Genomic DNA, 24,072 nt, shown 5'->3' with positions numbered 1-24,072 from the left:
ATCTTACTAAACCACTGTGACATGACCGGTCCTGGGTTGCTATGGTGACAGTCCCACTGGTATGGCGGCGGTGGCGTTGGCAGTGTTGAATGGCTCTGTGTGTGTGTGAGTGCAAGTGTGTTCCTCTGTTTCTATACTCATGAATGTGCGTCCCCAACTGGTGACAGTGTGTGCTCAGAGAATGTGTGTATAGGTGCCCATTAATGTTTTTCAGGTATGTGTGTGTGTGCAGGTGAGCTAACACTGAAGCCTTCTGCAGATGTTTTCTGGCCCCACTGCCTCCTGCCAGCTGCTCCACCCCCAGAACTCACACATACCCACACACTCCTCTTAATTAAGAGGACTGTGCCACGATGGGCGACTCAACAGGGGTATGATGGCACGCACATCAAATACTTTCAGCAGAAGTGCTGAGCGCCGAGTGTGTGTGTTAGCTGTTTTTCTGTGTGGGTCGGTGAATAATGTGTGGAGTTGATCACTGGCGTTGCCCTTGAAGCCCTGCGGTTGTGATTGCAGCGATGGTGGTGAGAATACATGCAGCTAATCAGGCCTATGTGTTTAATCCACACACTCCACCAGGCACCACAGTCAGGGACACTGACACCACCAGGCTTCTTCTCTGCACCCTTTGAATGCTGAAAGGAAGAGAAGGAGCGGCAGCGAAGATTGAGCTGAAGAAAACGAAGGTTCAAGAGGATAGAAAATTTGACACATTTTAGATGATGAAGTTGATCCAGTCAACATTTAGAAAGTGGGGAGGCAATGAAATGTGAGCTGAGGTACGTGTAGTTAATATTTTGGGCATTCTGTTGAGCCAATTTTGATAATCCGGTTTTTAAAATGATAAACAACCCCAACAAACAAACAACATGTGGTCAACTTTGTGGGAAAGAAAGCAGAAATACTACAATTTATATGTAATTGATTTTAGGTCATGAAGTAGCATTTATTAAACTACCATAAAGCTAAAAGGATTTCAAATAAATCCTCAGGGCAAAACCTTTTGATTTGATGCTTCTTTTAATCTACATGACTGCATAGACTGAGTGGTCACTGTGTTTCACACAAACAACTATTACTCTATCAAATGTGTAACTTGATTGCAAAAATCCTTATAACATTTAACACGAAGCACAAAGTTTATAATGGAACAATATTTAAACAGTGTTTATAATGTGGAAGACGTTTTCTCAGCACACAGGTAAGTGGAACTGTAAGAAATGGTGTGACCAAAATCTTTGTTTTGATATGACTTTATTGTTCAGGTTGATACATATTTTCTTGCAGTGCCACTAAAAAAACCTTGAATAATTAGATAACATTCACATATTAAGAAATTCTGCAGCTATTTGCGTTTTACAGTAAAATTTCACTTTCCACATTAGTTAATATTAATCCTCTACAGTTTGCTTGACATTGTTTGTTTAGTTTGTGACTATTTTTTATGCCTTCTGACTGCTGTTATGTCTTTTATTTTAGTTCTGTACAGCACTTTGGTCCAGCTGATGTTTTAAAGTGCTTTATGATTTGGATCTAAAAGATACATGGTTTGGTTTGATTGATCAATTATATGTTTGTATTTAATAGGCACTCATCATCATTGTGTCAGTGAGAGGGCAACAAGGTATTTAAAATTACCTTTTAAAATAAAAGACTAAAACATACAGCTGGTAAACTCATATAAATGCACAGTCCCTGCTGAATGCACTCAATGCAAATGCTTCTGCGTCCTTTTTAGGCCTTTTTATATTTTAGGTTTGTGTATTATCTTTTATCATAAGGCTCTAAGTGGGTTCAAATGAACAGAGCCTTTAAATTGATTCTTGACTTGTTCTCTTCCTTATGTTTTACATCGTGTCTTCACTTCTCCCTCTTTAATGTTTAACTTAGCCTCATTTACATTTACCATCCCTTAGTCCTGTCGCTCTTCATGTTCCTTATTATTTCTTTATGTTTTCCCCTCTGGTCTTCTTGAACTCATCCCTCTCTCCAGTGTCTCTGTTCTCTCACTATTAGTGTACTTTTCTCTCTCTCTCTTCTCCTCTGTCATCTCCTCTCCTCTTCCTAACACACCCGGACACGACAGAGCACCACAGATAGTTAATAATGCTCTAATTTCCACTCTTCACGGTGTGTAGAAGGTGTCGCAGATAACCTGATTTATCAGACGGCTATTAGAATAGGAATCAGGAGTATTAAAGCAATGGACATTAACGTGCACATTGTTTAAACAACGCCATGGGACTAATGGATTTCCAAATGAATTTGTCAACACTGGTCTCAGTGAATATAATTAGTCAAATGAGAACAAAGCGGAGAAGGACACCAGAGTTGGAAAGTAGTTTAATCGGCAATATATGGAGACAGGGCTGGAGGAAACCATGAGGATCATTGATGTGTGTTAAGAGATGATTATGGAGACAGAGGGGATTCCTTCTATGTCAGATATGAGAGGAAAAAAAAAACTTTCCCTGGAAGGTCCTTCATTTTATTAAAATAAAGTATTACTTATTAGAAAATGGAAAAATCCCAACTTAAATGTGTCCATGCCATGTTGTTTAATTTTCGGAGTGACTACGATTTAGTTTTTATGATCAAATGACACGAGCAGAAAGCAATTAGCACAAGCATATTATCTGAGAAACACAAATGCATCATAAGGAGCAAAATTGCAAATAAAAACAACAACATAAAAACCTTTGGCTGGTATTGTAGAGGCTTCATTTGACTTGTGTTTCTATGACATGCTGAAATACTTGACTGTAAGAAAATAACAGCATAACATTGACTCTTTATGTGTCTGATACTCTGGCATTTGTAGGGTGATCTCCACCAGGTTGAAAATGTCTGTAGCATGAATGTAGCAACTTTGAAATGTCAGATAAACAGAACTTCACATGTTAATTAATAATGAATGTTACCTAACAGTGCCCCAACAATAACATTACAGGATCTCATGCTACACTATGCAAATATTTGTGGCATACTTATGGTACTTTTATGTGTAATAGGTGTTGTCATTGCTTGTCTTTTTTATCTGTCTTGTTAGAGCTGCGTATCAGTGGTGTTTTAATTTGTTTCTTGGCATATGTACCATGTAAATAAAACGCTGTTCATGATGTCATGTGGTTGGCGCTGCATACATATTATGTTGTTTTAGTATACGTGGCATTGTAAGAGTACTGACAGTGTCTACACATCATTTTATTTGGTACCAGTTGTCTACTGTGCTACATTTTCTTCTTGTCATTCGTTCCACAGACATGTAGCTGAAGGAAACTGATGTGTAAGTCGTCGTGGGTTTGGTTTGGACCTTACTTGAAGATGAAGAGGACAGAAAACAAAACGATCAGAGTGATACGCTATAGTAGAGCAGGTTTATTGAATGATAGCATCAAAATATTGCTGGTGAATGCTGCAGATACACTACAGCAACTTCACTCATAAGAACATAACAACACAACGATAAATACAAGCATGAATTATGCTTAAATCATAGTACGCTTAACTTTTTTTACTCTTTAACCCAATACGTATGAACAGTACATAACAGGAATACATCTTGAACATTATACATACATCATATGTCACAAGACTTTACTTTTTATGTTATGCAATTCTTCCCATTTTAACACATATAAAAGAAATTTCAAAATGTACCAACGTATGTGGCAAAATGTGAAACCTTGCTCCAGTAATCTTAGTGACAGTCTGATCTGCATGACCTTTTTCAGGTGACATATCTCTGAACAGTGTTTAAGATGATATCTCACTGAGCTGCAACTTTTGTGACTCTAAAGTGCAAAAACATTTGTGAATTTTCAGTGTTTTGTCCATTTATTTATATGTGTTTTGAGTTTTTGCAACCAAGCGACCAGCAAACTGTGAGCTTGCGTTTTAGGTGGCCAGATTTTGAAAATCAAGGCCTATTTTAATGCGGACAGCTTGTGAAAGTGCATTTTTGGTTGTGGCCTTTTTTCTTGTTGTCCACCTCCGCCCACATCATACTCACCTCGGCTCGTTTTGTACCCACCTCTGCAGCCGCCCCCACATTTATAATTTAATCTTGAGTACACTTTTGAATTAAAGACAGGCAGATTTACACCAAATTTTCAATAATTATTATTTATCATCAGTGTGGTGTTTAGACCTGGACATGTGCCTTGGATGTTTGTGTGAGAGGAGAGCTCCTTTGCGGGTGTCAAAATACATCTTGCGCTCTTGAGATGGGTTGGGGAAATCAACAACACAATTCTGCGGGGTTCCAGATGGGTTGGAGATGCTTACAACAACTCTGTGATTGTTTTATAGAAAATGTGTTGCACAAATTATTTGAACATGTTCAAAACTCAAGCTGCAGGACTGCACACTTTTGTGACACAAGTGAGGAAGTTGGGAACCTTACATATGTCTCTAGACCTTCAGACTCCCTCATGAATGCTGTTCACCATCTAGTAGCAACCCTTTGAGACTCTACCTTTACTGATTTAACAAACCAGCTTGTTTGTTCTGTGTGAGACATGGATGAAATCAGTTCATATCCCTTCTAAAGCTACAGTTTGGCATTGTAGATAAACTGACTCCTTACAGTGTAACAGCTTTAATTAGAATAGGCAGTAATAAATAAAAAAAAAAAAGTGTGTTGATATATGTTCTTTTTTTTTCCTTGTGTAAAGCGAGGTGGACTTTGGCACCTAAACTCCCTTCCTCCTCCTACCTTCTCATCTCTGGCAGTCATAACTGAACTTAAAACTTGACACTTTGAGTGGACAGTAAGAGCAGAGCTGTGAAACTGTGTTTTCTTTAGCTAATAACCTTTTTTTATATATTCAGTTTAAGTAATATAAGATCCCTGCATGTTTTTTTTTCTCGCTTTCATGTAGCTTCTTTACTGTATATCTTTGCTCCTGGATCCGCGTTTCTGCATGTGGGTGTGTGGCTCTGTTCTGATTCACACTTGTTTTAAAGATCGAGAAATTTTCAAGTTGTTTTCATTTATTGATTGACAGAAAATGTTTCAACTTGCAAGTGGAATTTACTTATGAATTTCAGAAATAATTACAGAAAAGTAACAGCGAGGAATTGATGCCCACACACCATAGGGGGAAAAAAAAAGATTTTTCTTTGAACGGTCGATCTCTATTGAAGCGAGTGCTTCAGACTTGAACCTAAAGCTACGTTTGTGAGTTCGCCACAGGACCACAGCTGACCGCTGGGGCGACAGGGCTGCTGGGTGAGGCGGGCTGAACGGTTGCTGCTTGAATACTGATGCACCACTTTAGAAGTCATCTCTTTGCTCCATCGCCACATCCTCTACGCTCTGCTTGTGTCTTTATCTGCTTATTCCTTTTTCCATCTTCTTTATCCTTCTTTATTTTTCTCACCTCTCCCACACCTCCTAACGGTCTTCTTCCTCCTTCTCCGCTCGTCTCTCAGCTTGCCTTCTCTTCCTTTTCATGTCCTCCGTTTTTCCGTGCACTTGCCAGCTTCAGGCTTCCCATCACCCACGCTGCCTCTGCCCTCATCCTGTATCAGTCATCAAACTCTTCTTCTCCCCAAGATATGTCTCTCAGCCATTTACTTTTGAAACTTCCCAAAACACACACACACACACTTGAGAAAGGCAGGTAATTACAGGCAAGTGTCCAGTCCTCTTTAAATACTGAACTGATTAATGAGAACGAGGTGTAGGGCCAGGAAGTCTCACCCTTGGTGGGTGGTGATTCACACCCCTTGTCTCTCTCACATACATATACTCACTTTTCTTTTTCACGCATGCATCTGAAAATTATCAGCTACATACAGCCTCATTACAGAAATATTGATAACAGTGTTGCATGGCTTCCATCCTCCTTCCTCCTCCCCCTCCTTAACCTTCTCTCCTTCTTCACCTTCAAGTCTCTCTGGCAGCCTGTTGACTTCTGCTGTTTTATTGTACAGTAACTTCCACAGAGGAGGGCTGAGCAGCAAGAGCCAGCCCGACAGGGGGGCGGGAGGAGGATCAGATGTAGCGGGGGCCTCCTCTGATGTGATGTCGGCTCATTTTCTCTGCAGCGGCTCAGGCACGACTCACCGTCGGCTCAAAATGGCCTCCGACACATCTCGATGTCTGATTTGTGTGTGTGTTTGACCCCGTGGACCAGCGTGAATGCTGTAGGAGCAAAGAGATGGAGCGCAGCTGCTGCCGCTGAATGCTCACACACATGCGGAGAATAAAATGCACACACGCACACAATCCCGACTGGGTCAGCCAGGTTCAAAGCATTTGTATTCATAGAAGGTTTTGCATTGGCTCCACCACCTACAGTGCTTCATATAACTGTGGGATGTGGCTTTTTACTTTCACACTCAGAAGACCTTGGACTGTGTCTGAGTGTGTTTATGGCTGTACTTATGGCAGTGTGAAACTACCTGAGTGAATGCACCTGGCTGAATGCATTTCCCCACTTAGATCATCCTTGAAAATGCTCAAGGGTGCTATGTTTTGACACTCAATTTGACCCAGTGTCAAACCATCTATTTCTGTGCTTGTTGCGATCCAAATCTAAATACACAGAATTATGCTCAGTTCAATTCAAGCATGCATATATGCACTCAGATTCAGATTTTCTTTTGACTGATTGATAGCAATTCTGTGTACAGTGTTATATATAAAAACTATCTGAACCTCTTTTGTTTCTTTGTTTCCTATTAATCTGGGTTAGGTCTTCAAACATACAAATAACTGGACAAAACACCAGAAAGACTGTAATAAAAACATGCTTTTTTGCAATAAATATTGGACTTTGCAGATTAATATGTAATGTATCAAAATCTTAACGTAAGATAATAACATGTTAAAAATGACTGAATCTGAATGGTATTTCTCAAATTCAGTTCTTAATTTCTGAGTTTATGCGAAAAAAGCTAGGGTTTTTTTATAGCAGAAGAAAATTAGTGTTCAACAGTTTTAAGTACAGCTTGTTCAAAAATCAGCTGCAACAGAACAGGGAATATAAAACTTACTAAAACTCACTAAAACTCACTAAAACTTAAAAAAGTCTGCTTCAAAATGTTATTACTCATCCAACAATAGGCTATATTTTTCAGGTTTCGATTTATGTAGGTTATGTAATTTTGATTTTGTGTGCGTAACACTAGATGTGACGTAATACGTCAATAAATGTCTTTGCCCTCTGTCAGGGTCTCACACTTATAGCAACACACCCATAGTCTGGGGGGAAAAGAATGAGTGCAGTTTATAGTTCTGTATAGTTATAATTCTTCTGTTCGCTATGAGTCTTTCTCCATCCATTTCTCCCCTCTTGTTATTGTGATGAAAGTGATATGTTAAGGACTCAAAATGCAGAATTTGAATGTCATATTAGGGAGCAAAGCAAAAAAACAGGAGTCCACACAGAGAGGAACCAACATGTAGTCAGGGCAGCAGCCAGGAACATGAATAAAGAGTGAACAGGTAACCATAAAACCTGACAAATGGGAGTATAAATTACTAGGTAAGGTGATTACCAGATGAAGCACAGGTATGTAAAGAGCTGGAAAAGGAGAACTGAGGGAAACGATGGCTTGAAAGCTACAGTAAGAAGTTAAGAAAACTCTGAATACTACAAAACTAAAGATTAGCGATAGACTGATTATTCGGTTGAACAATTTTAATCGACCTATTTTGGCTTTCTTTTTGAAAAATCAGCAATCAGCCATGCCTGTACGTACTTAATCAATTGCAGCAGCAGCTGCTATAGCCAGCTCACTCTAGCCCACAATTTAGTTTTTTAAGTGAGAATGCTCTTCTTTATATATATTCTGCATCAGCCAGAAAAAAAAAACTCATATCAGTTGACATCTACTTAAGATCAACTAGCGGCTCTAAACGCTAAATAACTAAAACAATGATTAGACAAACATTTTAAGCAAACTGTAAATACAACAAGCATAATCAAAACAGGAAAAAGGGCACATCATCCACCCTAAAAGCCATGACCGTTACTTTGTTTCCTCCTGGACAGCTCAGCATTTATTCCCATAGATGCCTTTATTCTAAGCTTGTAGACGTTAGTGTCATTTTTAAAAATCCCGATGTGACTCTATATTCATTTTTGGGTACTGGCAGGTCACAGATGAATGTACATCAAATAGATTTTCTTTTAACTGAAATGGAAAATGTATAACATTTATTAGTGAGCTTTTGTGCCTCTTGCAGAAGGGCCTTTTACTTTTGCATGTTTGTTGTCATAAAAAAGTACAGACAGTACCTGTTAACAGTTTAACAGGTTATAGATACTAACATAATGACAGAAGATGATACAAGATGGAGTAGAGTGTCCTGATTTTACTGTTGTTGACGTTTGGGGGGAATTAAGTTGCCTTAATTGCCTTAAAAAGCAACATGTGGCGAGATTTTGGGAATAAATTAGATGGATGTTTATTTCTTTCTGACAGCAATATGTGAGTTTGTGACTAAATACATCTCGAACTTTAAATCAGAGTACACTGACTGAAACCTGCTCAACATCGTTGCTTGGCCTTATGTTCGGTGCGATAAGCCAAATTGGCCCTGGCTAAAGGAAAATTTGGCCAGTGAGTTCTTTTTCTTGGTTCCTTAAGAGGAAAAAAATCAGCTTGAGCTGTCTCCTTACTTGTGTTTCCTTCTTACATCAAACCAGAGTTGCAATAAAGCTAAAATGCAATAACTAGGAAAAGTAACCTAAACTCATTACATCTGAATGAATGGGATTTTTTTTCACTCATTTTTGCTCATTGGTGAGGACAGTAAGATATGATTGAAATCAGTTTCTTCTTTGTACACTGCTGTATGTCCTGTGCAGTTAGAAAACAAAAGAACACCTGACAAAGGTTTGCATGTGTATATACTGAAGCTTGGAGTGAAGCCAAGAATATGCTCATGTTTAGAAAAGCACACTAAAAGCACACAGACTAAAACACGGACATGCAACATATGTTGACGTGTTTGTCTAAACACTCCAGCATGGTGACACTTTCACGATTCAATCAAAACTGGATCATAGAAAAGGTTTTAAGGGGAAGGATAGGAACGTTTATAGCAGAGTTTGCGACTTGCAGCTCTGGGGCCACATGTGACTTTTTAGTCCCTCTGCAGCAGCTCTCAGAAAATAACAAAAGTAACAGAGAAATAAATACTATTTATATTCATTACTTTAATAGAAAAAGCTAGTTTCATCAGTTTTCTTATCCAATGTTATGCAAATTTGTGAATAAAATTTATGTGGCCGAATGATGCTGATAATACATGGAGCTAAACAGTTAGCCTGTTAGCCACTCCACTGATCCAACTTTTAGCCATAAAATATGGTAGTTTTCTGAAATCTACCATAAAATCAAACATTTTTTAACTTATTTGTGGCAAGATGCTGAGGAGAAAAATGTCATATGTCATAGATTATTATAAGAAACTGAAAGGAGACATAAAAGGAGTCAAAAAATGGTAAGTCATTTCGAACACATTAAGTATTAAAAGAAAAGGTGTACTTTTGATTAAAACAATATTAATTGGAAGAAAGTGACTCACAAAAAAATATCCAATAATTTGGTTTAATTTTTGTTTGCAAATAATTTATTAGTGTGCAAGCATATGGTTTATTATTTCAAAATGGGCTACTTATAATATTAATTTAACAAATATAAACAGAAATCTGATATTTTTTATAGTTCAGATTGTAAATGTAATTAGTGGGGCTATTGACCCAAAAAAAAATCACAAGAGTTTCGTTTTATCTTTTGTCCCAACATGAAAACACCAATAAATGTGAACAGTTTATTGCAGATCTTTAATTTTATAATGTAAATTCAATAAATTTTCCTCCAGTATTTATGTAACACATAAGAGTGGTGTTATCTTTGGTTCAAACATCAAGTTTGTCTTGTGGTTCTGCACAGACTTTATTTAGTGGGAGGTAGAGCAGAAATGGCTCTTTTGATTGCGAAGGTAGCAGACCCCTGCTGTTAGGGGAATCTCAATTTTCTGATAGGTGATTAAATATTACAATAAATTTACTGTAAAGTACAAAACATTAAACAGAAAACTTGTGCAGCCCAGTTCCAAATGAAGTGAACAAGGACACTAAAAGCATCAGACCTCAACTTCAGAAAGTAGCGAACCAGCATGGCACAGTACGGCAGGCGTCATCGAGGTTCCATCCCGCCTGAGCTCCACTCAATCAGGCCACGAGAGTGAAACCTGCCCTGGGTTACCATGGCAACCCGAGGCAGAGCCTGCATGGGACAAAGGCGGGCAGGTCCCGGTGTGCGTGCGTGATTGAGAGAGAGTGAGTGATGTGCGGCGGAGCAGGCGCGGCCCTCCTGGGGCCCTCATTCGTTTGTCTCTCGCTGAGACCACAGGAGCCCCGCTGCAGCGGAGATGGAGGTGGTGGTGGATGGAGTGGGGCGAGTGGAGGGGTGGGGATAGGAGGGGGGCAAGCCAAAGAAAGGCAACTGATGTTGAAAGAAAGAGAGGATGAAAAGATGCAAGAAAGGTGTACAGTGAGAGAAAAGAATGAGAATTTGAAAAGAGTGGCATGAATATGGTTGGATTTGGACCATTTGAAGCCTTTTGTTCAGTCACTCATCTAACAGTTGTGTGTAGTACCTCAGAGCAAAGCAAGGATTCCTGACAAAACTTACATTGAAAAAAATAAAAAAGCACTACGCTTTGGCAAATTAATTGCACCAATTAGTAGGGTACTCAAAATTCAAAAATTTTAATAACCTGTCTACCACATAGCAAGCTCAAATGGCTTGAAACTGCTCTGCTCCACAGAACGAAATAACATGACAAGTGCACTTAGGCATTACAGAACGCACAAAACATGAAGAAATTAGGCAAGAATCTCATAAATATTGTCCTGAGCATCAAATGTCTCTGGATTCTTCTCAGAGACACCCAGAATAAATTTCATGCCTGGAATAAATAAGATTTTTATTTTAATATTTTCACATGAACAGTATTACGTACGTACACCCCCTCACCTGTTGCCGGAGAGGCTCAGAATAACCTGTTTTTCTTTACCATTGCTGTTTGTAACCTGTACCATCACTGTCACTGTTATCTACATCAATAACAGCAGAACCCAGCACACACACAGGAACAGGATTAATTCACACATAAAATAAAAATGAATCATCGCACGAGTTGGGCTTCTGAAACAAACAAACAGCAGATCGGTTCCACTTTTGTATAACTTCCTCGAAGGACAAAAAGAGTTCATATTGATTATTTAGAAACTGCTCCTTATTTTGATCTTTGAAGTGGAACAAGTGGTTTATTTTCTGCTAAGGTTATTCATTTTGATATGAGCAGAACATTAATTGTAGCACTTTATTGTTGTATTTTCCAAGGTCTTGAATTGGGTTGGGTATGAAGGATAATCAGTTGTTGTGGTACATTCAGTGATTATTTCCTGAACGTTTCATTATAATCAGTCTAGTGATGGATAAGATACTTTGCTAACAAACAGACAGATTTGGTTTCAAATAGCTGTTGGCAAATTTTAAACAATAATCTTGCACAATGCATTAGTTCTCAAAGTATGTGTTAGTGATGACTGTCTGCTATTACCACACTAACCTTTAAGTCAATATCTGTATAATGGACTGAGTTGTAGGTATTTTAAGGTCAGCTTGCTGTGCCAGCCATCTTGAATCAGGTTGATTCCAAAATTGAATCATACATCTAATAATTACTTTCTGCAAGTTTTATTAGAATTTGTTTTCTTGTTAATTAGATCTTTTGTTGACAGACAGTGCCACACACAGACACAGGCAAAAACACTATCACTCTGCCTTTATCTTTCCGCGGCGGGCGATAATCAACGGTTATCTACAGCCTTCTCTGTCAAACTGAACTAAATCTGTTCTAACACATCTAATATATATATAATTTTTTTGTATTTTCTCCTTTTTTTAAGGTCTGGATCACACAAACAAAGACCTGGAGAAAAACTTTGTGAGTCAAGTTCAAATTGGTTGTGTTTTTCAGAGATTATTATCAGTATACTTCAGTATATTTCAATCAGTTGCTACTGTTTGATAATATAAGTAAATTTAGATTTTTGTAATCTAGCACCAAAACTTTTCCAAATCAGTCTTTCTTCTCTGCTCTGTAAAACCCAGTAAAATAAAAGTTTCCTCGAGATTTAAAGCTGTTAGGCTGGTGTTACTCTGGATAACCATTAAGCATATGTGTCCTGGCAGTTTTCGTTTGCTCCTGCCTCGTCTTCCATAATCCTATAGGCAGTTGGAAGCACGAAGGCCAACTTGTACTTTGTCGGAGCAGATTGTCTGGCATGGATAAGCCTGGCTGCAGTGAGAGAGATACATAATTGCTCTTGTACGGTGTGCTGCCAAGACATCCTCCTCCTCACGTTATGCCTATATACACTGGCAAGTCATTCAGCTCTGCTCACTCTTATGAGGCGCACACACAAGCCGCACAGACAGAGGCGTCTCCTCAGTGACAGTGATTGCCGTCAGTCAGAGGAAATATGTTGACAGACTAATTCAAGTGCTTGTATCAAGAGTTTTTCAAGGGATTCCTTCATTTCCTGTCATGTCACGCTGGTGTTTTGTGTCAAGAGATGCGTTGTCCTACACTCCACTTCATTTGTTTTCTGTCTGGCTTTCACAGGAGGCTCTCGCCAGTTTTGACCTGCACGCCTCACACGGTCTGTCTCATGATCCCATGCCTGTCAGAGACGAGGAGAACAGGTACTGACTCCTGTCCTTGTGCTGTTTTCTCTGGAGTTTCAGGCAATTTGCCAAGTTATTCTAGCCCCTTCAAAACTATAAAGTAGCTGGCTGGGTTTGTCTGAAGTGAGATTCGGACACTAATGTGGCAGTTTTGACTCGGTCTATTGAAAATAGACGCACATTCTATTTAGTTTTAAAGTTATAAAAAGTTTGTTGAAAAACTGAATCTACTTATACATAATATAAAGAAACACTCAGCAGGCTAATGCTTAATAAAGATTTTAGAAGAGCAGATACAAATCCTTTGCGTTGTCATATGAATGCATGATATTCACACCAAATTTACAATTGTATTTTTCTAAATTCACTCTGGTATCAAGCTAGGAAACATGAAATTGTATGCACTGTGTGAGCTCAAAACCAGCAGAAAGCTTTCTTATAACCCAGCCTCACTTCTCAGTATCTTAGTGTGCGCTAGTCAGGATGTGCTGTACATAATTATTTGTCCTGGTGTAATTACCATGTGTGGTCAGGTCAGAACATCAGAGAAAGAAGAAAACTCTAATCCCTGCCTATTTATTCTCAGTGTGTGGCTAACATCTTATTCCCCCCTCTGTTGCAGTCACGGTACACATTGTGCAGGGGAAGTTGCTATGGAGGCCAACAACTCCTACTGCGGTGTGGGCATCGCCTTCAATGCCAGGATTGGAGGTGAGGAAAACAACACAGCCTGATGAGACAATAAGAGGCAGTTCATTGAGGGTGCACTGCTTCAGCCAACAATATGACATGGTAGCAAAATCTTTGTCAGAACCTCTCGTTGTGCTATGATAATTTACAGTGGATTGCAGATTTTTATTTATTTTTTGGCATCTTCAGACTATAACTTGGAAGATGCTAAATTGTTTTTTTATTGTAAAACAAACAAGAAATTAGACAGGCACACAATAAAATTAAAAAACCCTGCTAACAACTCACCTCTCAAACTCAAAACTTTGTGTCACCATCTTTTGCAACAGTTACAGCAACGAGTCTCTTTATGTCCGTCTCCATGATCTTATTCTATCCAACCACTGAATTTTTTTGCCCTTTCTTCATAATCAAATTGCTTCTTCGGGTTAGACAGCTGCTGCTTGTGTACAACAATCTTTAAGTCAATCCAAAGATTCTCAGTTGGATTGAAGTCTTGTCTTTTACTGGACCTTTCCAAGACTTTTAACTGGTTCTCCTGGAACCTCCGTCCCAGACACAAATCTCTAGACGAGTCAAACAGGTTTCCCTCAAGATTTTCTCTATATTTGACATCATAATTTTTCCTTCTGCTCCGACCAGCTTCCCTGTCATTACCAGTGAAGACCATCCCCACAGCATGATGTTGCCACCACCATGATTTGCTGTAGAGATGGTGTTCTCAGCATGATAAAGAAGTGTTACTTTTGTGCCAGAGATGGTGATGTCCTCGATGGCCTCAAAGTTCAGTTTAAGTTTCATCTGTCCACAGCTTATTCTTTCAAATGTTTGGGGAAGAAACTCCAAAAAGTCCAGCTTTTTTTTCTTCCTTTAAGCAGTCTCTTTTTTCTGCCACTTGTCCAAGGAGCTCAGCTCTGAGCAGTTTATAGTCGTCCTGTGGACAGACCCTCCTATCCCTGTAGTAGCCCAGCTCCATCAAGGTCTTTGGGATTCTGGATGTTTCTTTGACTAATGCCCTTCTCACCTGTTTTGTGACTTTTGGTGGACGTCCTTCTCTTGACAGGGTTGTTGTGGTGGCATCATTTCTCTATTTTCTAATAGTGATGGTGCTCTGAGAGATGTTCAGGTTTTGGTGTATTTTTTAACAGCCAACACTGATTTGTTCTTCTTCTAACTTTGTCTCTGAACTGTTTGGAGAGTCTCTTGATGTTTCTTGCTTTATAGTTTGAGATGTACCATACATTTGACAGATTTCCCACAGGTGGACCTTATTTAACTAAAAATTTGGCTTTAGAAAGTAATGGTTGGTGTTTCAAAGCAAATGGGGTGAGCACATATGCACACACCTCTTTTCAGTTCTATATATTATATACCATATCAGCATATATCAGTACTATTATTCCTGTTATTATCTACATATTGTATGGTAATATAATAAAATACAGAAATAATTTCACTTTGTGTTTGGTGTCATAATACATTGATCTGAAATCAACAAAAACTTCTTTAAACTCAAATTGACTGGAACACACACTGTAAAAAATATGTGATTCCTTTAAAATACAGTCATGTCCACTAGCAATCACTTTCTCATGTCAAAATGACTTTAGGAAGAGAAACCCACATTTTACTATTTAATTTTGTCATTACATCTAATGTTAAATAAAAAGCTGACATTGTGTTTGGTTTTAACAGAAATTAAATTTAAAAAAATGGCTTGCTGTGAACAAGAGTATCCTAAAGTTTTGCAAGAAATATGAGTGGATTTTCAAAAATAGCTATGAAAAAGATTAGGAAAGTTTAGAAGTTTTATTATGTGCATGAAGTGTTTAAAAAATAAAACTAAGTCAGAGTTGTGATTATAAATCAGACATAAATGTTGATTATTCATGCAGTTTGTGTGTGAATGTGGCATTCGGCTTGTGTGAATACAACATTTTGACCAGCTGCTTCTGAGCAACACTGACCTCATTTAACATTATTATTTTTTTTCAGTAGAGGCTTGAGAAATGGCCTTTCATGTGCTGGCTGTAACATTGATGAATGATCTTAATACACAAGGCACTGCTTTGATTTGAACAACACTTTTGTTTTAGTTTAGTTTCATTTTTTTAAATATAATTATATATCAGACATGCTTTATGTTGAAATAATGATGTTTCAGCTCATAGATCTTCCATCTCAGACCTAATTTATTGCAGTCGTGCCACGAGCAGGAAGCCGAGAAAATGAGAGGAATCCTCTGGTTGAACTCTGACCAATGAACTCTGCTCTGAGATCTTTCATCCCTGACCTTAATCATTTGTCACAGAAAGCATGTAGCACAACTGACAACAAAAACGGGGGGGAAAACTCTCCACGAGGCAAGACCAGGAATCTTATTCCACAGTTAGTCCTAATTTTAGCTTGTTGGGTCGTAAACAAGGTTTGGCTCAGAGGAGAGGAGGAGGTGAAACCCTCATGAAAGATGCATGTTGAACTCCTGGATGCAGCGGAGAGTCGTGCAACAGTTCAACTTTTTACTTTTCTTTTCAGCAGGTTTTTAAAATTCTCAGTGAAATGAGGTAGTTTGATTTCAACAGTTTCTCAAATGTATGATGGGTTTTGATAAAAGTATGAGACTAGCACTCAAAATTATTTTTTTTAAAAAGTAAATATTTATTGTTTAAACATTTAAACAGAATATGACATTTTCTAAAATGTTTACACACAAAGTGGGATTTTTAAATTCAGGTTAAATTGTTCTTTATGCTAATTTTTATCCAACGGGATTATCATTAAGATGACTTTCTAATTGATGTGTTGTGATGGCGGTGTAGGGGTGTTGTGCAACCTTGATCCCAAATAGGATGCCATCCTGTGTGATCAGCTGTACATCTGCTCTGATCATGCCAACAAGATGGCACACAAATATAAAAAAAGGACAAAAAGTTGACAATAATGTCATATTTTCACACACTGAACAAAAGTAGTATAGCAATTGTGGCAGTGCTGCCGGTAAGAGTGGATTTCAGAAAAATGTCTCCTACTAGTTGTGAAATCCACAATCATTTTTTTTTCTTTTTGTGTGCTGACTCCCCTCACAGGCAGCAGTTACCTCTTCCATCTGCAGTCTAATTGGATGGATGCTGTGCAGGAGAGAGCGTGTTGCCTAATTTCATTTTTTTTTTCTTTCGTTTTTTTAGAGCAATACACTGTTGCAAAAAACTGCCAAATACACATCTGAATGATTGCTGGAGTTTCTACAGCAACTTACTGTAAAACACTTTAAGCTGTTTACAGTCCCATAAAAAGGTATTAATAAGAAATGTTATGAAATTCAAACTTTTCTCTAAAACTCTGCCAGTATGTTTACACCTGCAGAGATTTTGTATCATTTGCTTTGAAGATGCTTGAAGTTAGAGAAGTTTCTGAATTTACTGCTGCTGTGAACCTTTTGCAGTACTATTTCTAAATTCATTTTTTGTTCATGCAAGTGGAACATTTTAAAGAAAACAGTCTTCAAAATTACACAACTTTAATTGTTCCCCATGTTTTACTTAGCGCCTAAAAATAAAATGTAGGCTAAGGTTACTCACAAGATTAAAGATCTTAAACTGGAAAAATATGCAATAAAAACTAGTGATGGAATCATATTTGCTGCATTTCTACAGCTATAAGTGGTTCAGGAAACAAATTTATCTGTAGATTTTACCAGTACAAATTATTATTGGTGGTCGTGTAGAAATAAAATTGCACGTAATTATTGCCGCTGCTGAAAGGCAAAGGTGAAGATGGACAATATTGTTTTTGCTTGTGTGTTAGTGTTCTTGTCTCTGTTACCAACATGTCTTGTGAACCACTTGACAAATTTTAATAAGACCTTTAGAAAATGATAGTTAGATGTACATCTACAACAGTTTAACTTTTGGAGCTAACCCAATTCAAGATGGCTGCCACAACTAAATCATCCTACAAAAATTACTCATGCACAATCTCATGGACAATGGAGCGATGGAGCAAAGGTTTTCCTAAACAGCATGAAACTGAAACATTTGGTTTTGCTGTTTTCACTAGCCTCAATCTAAACCCTGATCTCTGTAACCTCTGTGATTTTTCCAGGTATCCGCTTGCTGGATGGTACTATCACTGATGCCATGGAGGCTACAGCCCTGACCTACAACATGCGCTTCATCGACATCTACGTCTGCAGTTGGGGCCCGCGGGACAACGGGGCTGAGATGGACGGGCCGCACACCCTGACAGCGCAAGCCCTGCAGCTAGGAACTCACAAGGCAAGGCTTTCTAGTTTGCGTTCACACTGCTGCCTGCCAGATTTAAAGCTGACGTGCCGCTGTCAGAAGAGCCAGGACTGGCAGGACAAAATGTGGAGGGCTTTTTTTTTAACAGAAAGATTTTACAGCAACAGATCAATCCTTATTTGTTGTCAATTTACAAAACACATTTTCAAGGCATGTAGTGCAAAACAAAAAGGTGTACACTGCATATTGGTACAAAATGAAAAACAAGACTCAAAATGTAAAACTCTGTTATTTTGTTTCACTGGTCTGCATTAGAAATCACTTTAACATGCTGGAAAAACACCAGTCACAGAGCTCTTCTTTGTATTTTTACTAAAGATGATTGAACACACAACCTGCCTGTCCAAAGGTGACAATCTGATGTAATAGGCATTATTGCAACTGTTAGCTGCAAACAGTTTTGCTCGCAATGGCAATGTCTCATGTTGCTCGTTTTATACTAATTCAAGAGGTTATCTATATGCAACTTTGTTTTAGGCATTCATAAACACACTTCATCAAAGTTAAGCTTGATCTAATATTTTTTCTATTGACACAAAATCTGTCTACTGGGTCTCTCACTAATTATTATGATGAAAAAATTGTGAATACTGACTTGAAAACTTGTCACTGTATTTACAATTTAGCATTTACTGTTTTCAGTGTTTTTTGTTTGTTTAGGTCACCATGTTTTAAGCAGTCCTTATAAGAAATGTTTTCTGCACAGGCATGTACATAGCAAAAACACATCTAAAAATGGACAACACCCTTCCTTTTTCTTCTGTTGTACAAAAAGGAAAGCTAAAATATCCTGTTTACAGGTGCTGTCATATTGTATTTTTGGAACTACAACCTCAATTCTGACAAAGTTAGGAGTTTGTTAAAAATGTAAATACAAACAGAATGCAATGATTTGCAAATCACATAAACCCAGATTAAATTCAGAATGAAACATGGTGAATATATAAAAAAGTTAAACTAAAAACAGACAATTTTTAGGAAGAAAAAAAGGTTATTTTGAATTTCATGGCAGCAACACATCTCAAAGACGGTTGGACAGGGTTATGTTTCCCACTGTGAAACATCCCCTCTTCTTTTAACATCAGTCTGTAAATGCCATAGAACTGAGGAGGGCAGCTGCTGGAGGTTTTAGAGGCAATGTTGTCCCATTCTTGTCTGATGGAGAATCCTAGCCTTTCAGCAGTCCTGAATCGTCTTTGCCAGATTTTCCATTTCACGGTGCACCAAATGATTTCATTTAGTAAGATGTCTGGACTGCAGACAGGCCAGGTCAGCACATGAACTCTTCTATTATGAAGCCATACTGTTGTAATGGATGCAGTATGTGGTTAACATTGTCTTGCTGAAATATGCAAGGCCTGAACTGTGCGCTACACAGAGTACAGAGGACATGGTGTATATGGTTTCAAAAACGAATCAAAAGATGGTGGAGTTTCTGGATGGTTTTGAGATATGGCTTCTTCTATGTATATTAGAGCTTTAAGCAGCATTTAGGGATGGTACAGTGAACTGAGTTTACAGACTATGATTAGTTGAAGTGTTCCTGAGTCCCTACAGTGATGTTCAGAACAGGATCACACCTGTTTTTAATGATGTGGCCCCTGAGGGCCCGAAGACCACGGCCATCCGATATTTATTTTCAGTAATTTTTTTGTAGACTGGCGAACCTCTGCCCATCTTTACTTCTGAGAGATTCAGCCTCTCTGAAATGCTCTTTTTATACCAAGTCCTCTTCCTTAATTTTTGCTGAGTAATCCAATTAGTTGCAAAAGCTCTTCAGGCTGTTTATTTGTACCACCTATTTTTATAGTTTTTTATTGCCCCTGAGCGCACTTTCTTGAGATACAGTGCTTCCATTAAATTGTAAATTACCTCATTTTTTAAAAAAGTGCTGCATTTTTGTTAGTTTAAACAATTGATATATTTACTAGGTTTTGTTGTGAATAAAATATGGATTTATGAGATTTGCAAATTATTGCAGTCTGCTTTTAATTACATTTTACACAATATCCCTACTTTTAGGGAATTAGGATTGCAGTTTGCACAATCAGCTGTGGGGCTGAAAGTCCCACCTACTTACCCCCACACAATCATGATGTCACTTAATCTCATTAAATAACTAATCACAAATAAATGTCTTTGAAATGTGAATATTTGAACACAGAAAAGCAGAGTAAGAACTACTTCAGTCAAGAAAAGTCAACACATGGACTAAAATTATCTGAAGTGCAGCATTTTTATTTTTGGATCAGGAAAATGTCAAATTTATTTACATGGACTAAAAAATGTAAATGTAGATTCTCAGTCATCTAGGCTATGATGAATCCAAAAAAAAGAAAAAAATGTTTAAAAAACAAACAAAAACAACTGGACTTCTACTCTGTAGTTGAAAACCTTTAGCTTCTCATTCAAGGAGCTTTATCAATTCCAAAAGTTACATTTTTTTTGAATAAAGAATCTACTTTTAGGTGGCTCCCAGACACCAATGTTCCAGATAGATAAATGGATGGGTGGGTGGGTAGGCAGGTAAATTTTCTTTATGAAATCCACATTTTCTTTTACTCACTTGGTTGTCTCTTTGTGTTATTCAGGGCCGAGGTGGAAGAGGCAGTATTTTTGTGTGGGCAGCAGGTAATGGTGGGATGCAGCAGGACCACTGTGGTGCAGACGGTTATGTTAACTCCATCTACAACATTGCTATTGGCGCCATCACTCAGACTGGGAAGCCAACCTACTTTGGTGAACCCTGCCCTGGAGTGATGGCTGTCACCCTGACGGGGGCCGGCGTGGGAGGCCCACTACCTTTGGTTAGTCTGTCTATATCTTATAAAATACAGTATAACAGCAGTGTTTATCATTAATGACTCTGTGTGTGTGTGTATGAGAAACAGCAGCCTGACACTTTGGCTCCTTTGTGCGGTGAGAAGCCTGTTAAAGAGCAGCCACTGGTGTGATATTTATCGAGGCCCACCAAATGACCTAGGTGATTACTGGGCACACACACTCGAAGACATCCAGAAACAAGTGTTAATTGGAGGTAAAGCATGGTTGTAGTGGCTGAGAATGAGAGAGGAAGAAGCTGAAAGTGTTGCTGGCGGATTTAACACTGAGAAACTATGAGAAAAATGCAGTGCCAACTCCGGGGCTGGAGAGAAACAGAAAGGCCAATTTTATCACTGTGATAACACCCCTGTCTGCTGGGATTTTTGCTCGTTTTGACCTTCACATTATGAGAGAGACAGATAAGACAGATTTTTTTGTTTGTTTGTTTTTGTTTCTTTTTTATAGTGATTATTAGAAAATTGTTTTTATTTGTTCCAATGAGGAAGTAAAAGGTTTACACTGTCACTGTTTCACTATGAGAGCACTGCTATTGTTTACAAAGCATAGAAATCATACTGGAAAATCTCAACTAACACTAAATAAAAGAGAGAACATGAACATCTGTGCCCAGTATAGGGCGTAAGCCCCAAAGTCAAAATGAGAGGTATGCCTGAACATGGTGCTGCATGAATGCATAGATTTGTTTGTTAGAATCCATTCTCTACCAAACAGATGATGACCTAACCAAATGGACATTAAAATGGTCAACACACTGCAGGAGTGGACATTGATGTGTGTGTGTATGTGTGTTTGTGTTTGTTTGTCTGTATGTCTGTTAGCAAATTATCTCATGAACCACCAGATGTATTTTATTGAAACTCTCAGAAAGTACTCAATGGATGAGTCAGCGTTTCGAATCAACCAGATTCAAGGTGGTCACTACAACTTATGGACCTTAGCAAATAAAAAAAAACTGTAACTCAGTCAGTTTTAGAAATACTTAGCTAAAATTATGTGTGGTAGTAGCTGAGAATCATCCCTAACCCACACTCTGAGTGCTAACAAATCTCACAATCTCGCATAAGGTTGCACAAAGGTATTTTCAAAATTTGACCAAAATGGCTATAACTCAGTCCATCATCAACATAAGATGATTTTAGTTTAACACTCTGGTTTGAATGATGTGTTCCAACAAGGAATGCTAGGCTTTTCTGCATTAAGGATTCAGATGATTTTCCAGTGTTGCTACTGTAGATGCTGGTGAGATGGATAAGTGAGTTGATGTTTAGTTCAGTTTTGGCATACAGTATATGCAAAAACTGCTAGTTCATTGAGTTCTTGATGAAAGCTCTCAAAGGCCCAATCACTCCAAGTCACAGGTTTTCTTGTTCTGCGCAAATTTTGTTTGTGATCAAACAGTTTTAAGTGACTGTACTTCCAAATGGTAACAAATGTTTTGGCTCTTCTAGTGTTCCATCCAGTTTGTTTTTTTAATCATGGTGTATTCATTTTGGCTGCTGTAAAATGTGACTTGAGCTTCCATGTTCTGTAAAGACAAGTTTTTGGCAGCTAGTCGGATAAAACTACTTTTTTTTTTTTTTTTTGGCTACATCCTGTTACATATCCTGGATTATTTTTGGTTCATTTTTCCTCCAGGTGACTGTGACCAACACTGGCGATGGATGTGCCACACACTTTCCAGGAACATCCAGTGCCGCTCCAATTGCTGCAGGGATTCTAGCTCTTGCCTTAGAAGTAAAGTGAGTACCTGTTTGTTCAGTCATACTGCAACTGCATACCAGTGAAACCATTACCAAAGTGAATATTCTGAACTTTAAAGTGGGTAGAGGCTGAAACCCAGACAGCCCTAAACACAATTTAGAAAATTTGGATAGTGAACAAATCACCACAGATTGCTAGCATTGCACTTTCAAGTGAAGAAAACAAAGCTAAACACTTATACTAGTGTGCACTGAGGTGGTTTGCAGCCGAGTGTGAGCAGCTAGGATGGGAGTCAGCTCCTCTAAGTCTAAGGTCATGGTTCTCAACTGGAAAAGGATGGTCTGCTCAATCTGGGTTGGAGATGAGTCTCTACCTCAAGCAGTGTAGTTCAAGTACCTTGGAGTCTTGTTCATGAATGATTGTAGGATAGAGGGGGAGATGGATTGACAATTTTGGGCCTTATCTTCAGTAATGAGGGTGTTGCTTTGGTTTGTCGTGATGAAGAAAGAGTTGAGTTGAAAGGCAAAACTCTCAATTTACTGGTATGCCTACATTCCAAACTTCACCTTTGGTCATGGCGTATCAGTCATGAATGAAAGAACAAGATTCCGGATACAATCAGCTGAATTGAGCTTCTTTCATAAGGTGGCTGGATTCAGATTTAAAGATAGGGTGAGGAGCTCCATTATCCCGGGGGAGCTCAGATTAGAGCTGCTGCTCCTCGGTACCAAAAGGAGTCAGCTGAGGTGGTTTGGGCATCTGATTATGATGTCTCCTGCACTCCTCCCTTCTGAAGTTTTCCAGGCATGCCCCACTGGGAGAACTTGTTGAAGGAAATATGAATTTTCTCTGGCCTGGGAATGCCTTGGGATCCCCCGGGAAGAGCTTTAAGGTGTCATTCGGGGATTTAATTGTGACTGCTGAATTAGTAGTCACACAAATATTAACTTATTTGAAGAAAATGAGTAAACATCTATAACATGGTCACTAATATTTATAAAATTTGCTCCTACAGCGCAGAATTTAAAAACAAAGATAGCAAAGTAGTGACAGATCAAAATCCGAATTGATATTTGAGTGATATGATCTGATATTTTGCTAAAGACACATGTCTAAAATTGTGTTGATTACACAGAGCAGCATGTAAATTATTTTTCAACAAAATGATTAAGAACAGTGGTGATAATTATTCAGTTTAACATTCTGTCCTGCTGTAGTTGCAGACTGACAGTGTGGTATTTATATTTAGTACTGATCCACAGGAGAGTGAACTTACAGTAAGGTTTTATGTCCCTCACTGCCACTTGCAAGCGAGGGATGTCAGAGTTGTACCAGTGGCAACAACCTGCAGAATCCCAGTATTAGCCCAGGTGAGTTCTGCAGGAGTGATTCTGTCACTCCATGATACTTTTAAAGGATAAACATCTATGCTTTAGTCTTCAGCTTTTAGATATTTGCATTTTGTCTTATTTAAAGTATTTTACCAATACACTTCACATTTTCTTCATTTTATCCTTAATTATCTTAGCTTGCTAATGCCTCTAATGTTGACTAAATAATAACTCTTCACCTCTGTATATTCCATGATTGCAGCATCTCTTTATTTTTTGTTTAATACAACAGATGGCAATGCTGGTACACTATTCAGTCAGAGCAGCATTTTATTTAGAGCTCGGTTTTCCCCAAATTACTGGATGGACCCACATTTATTTGTAATGGCGCCCAACTGTCAAACCCTAAAAACTTAGGTCACCATCCAATTATGGATGTCTTGATCAAATCAATTGAGGAAAATATACTTTAAGCAATATAA

The 24,072-nt window shown here is 38.3% G+C and overlaps 1 protein-coding gene across 1 annotated transcript in view; it reads left to right on the top strand.

Moving 5' to 3' along the window:
* The window catches only part of LOC108234188 (furin-like protease kpc-1), a 237,756-nt gene that overhangs the window by 113,539 nt on the left and 100,145 nt on the right, over positions 1-24,072 (top strand). The window contains exons 7-12 of the mRNA XM_017413192.3: positions 11,943-11,980; positions 12,662-12,741; positions 13,346-13,434; positions 17,515-17,687; positions 20,306-20,521; positions 22,194-22,297. Coding sequence (XP_017268681.2) covers positions 11,943-11,980; positions 12,662-12,741; positions 13,346-13,434; positions 17,515-17,687; positions 20,306-20,521; positions 22,194-22,297 — 700 coding nt within the window. The remainder of the gene's footprint in view (positions 1-11,942; positions 11,981-12,661; positions 12,742-13,345; positions 13,435-17,514; positions 17,688-20,305; positions 20,522-22,193; positions 22,298-24,072) is intronic.

This window comes from Kryptolebias marmoratus, linkage group LG16, assembly GCF_001649575.2.
Source record: "Kryptolebias marmoratus isolate JLee-2015 linkage group LG16, ASM164957v2, whole genome shotgun sequence".
NCBI lineage: Eukaryota > Metazoa > Chordata > Actinopteri > Cyprinodontiformes > Rivulidae > Kryptolebias > Kryptolebias marmoratus.
Note: the sequence above shows the minus strand (reverse complement) of the source record. Positions and strands in the feature narration are given on the sequence as shown.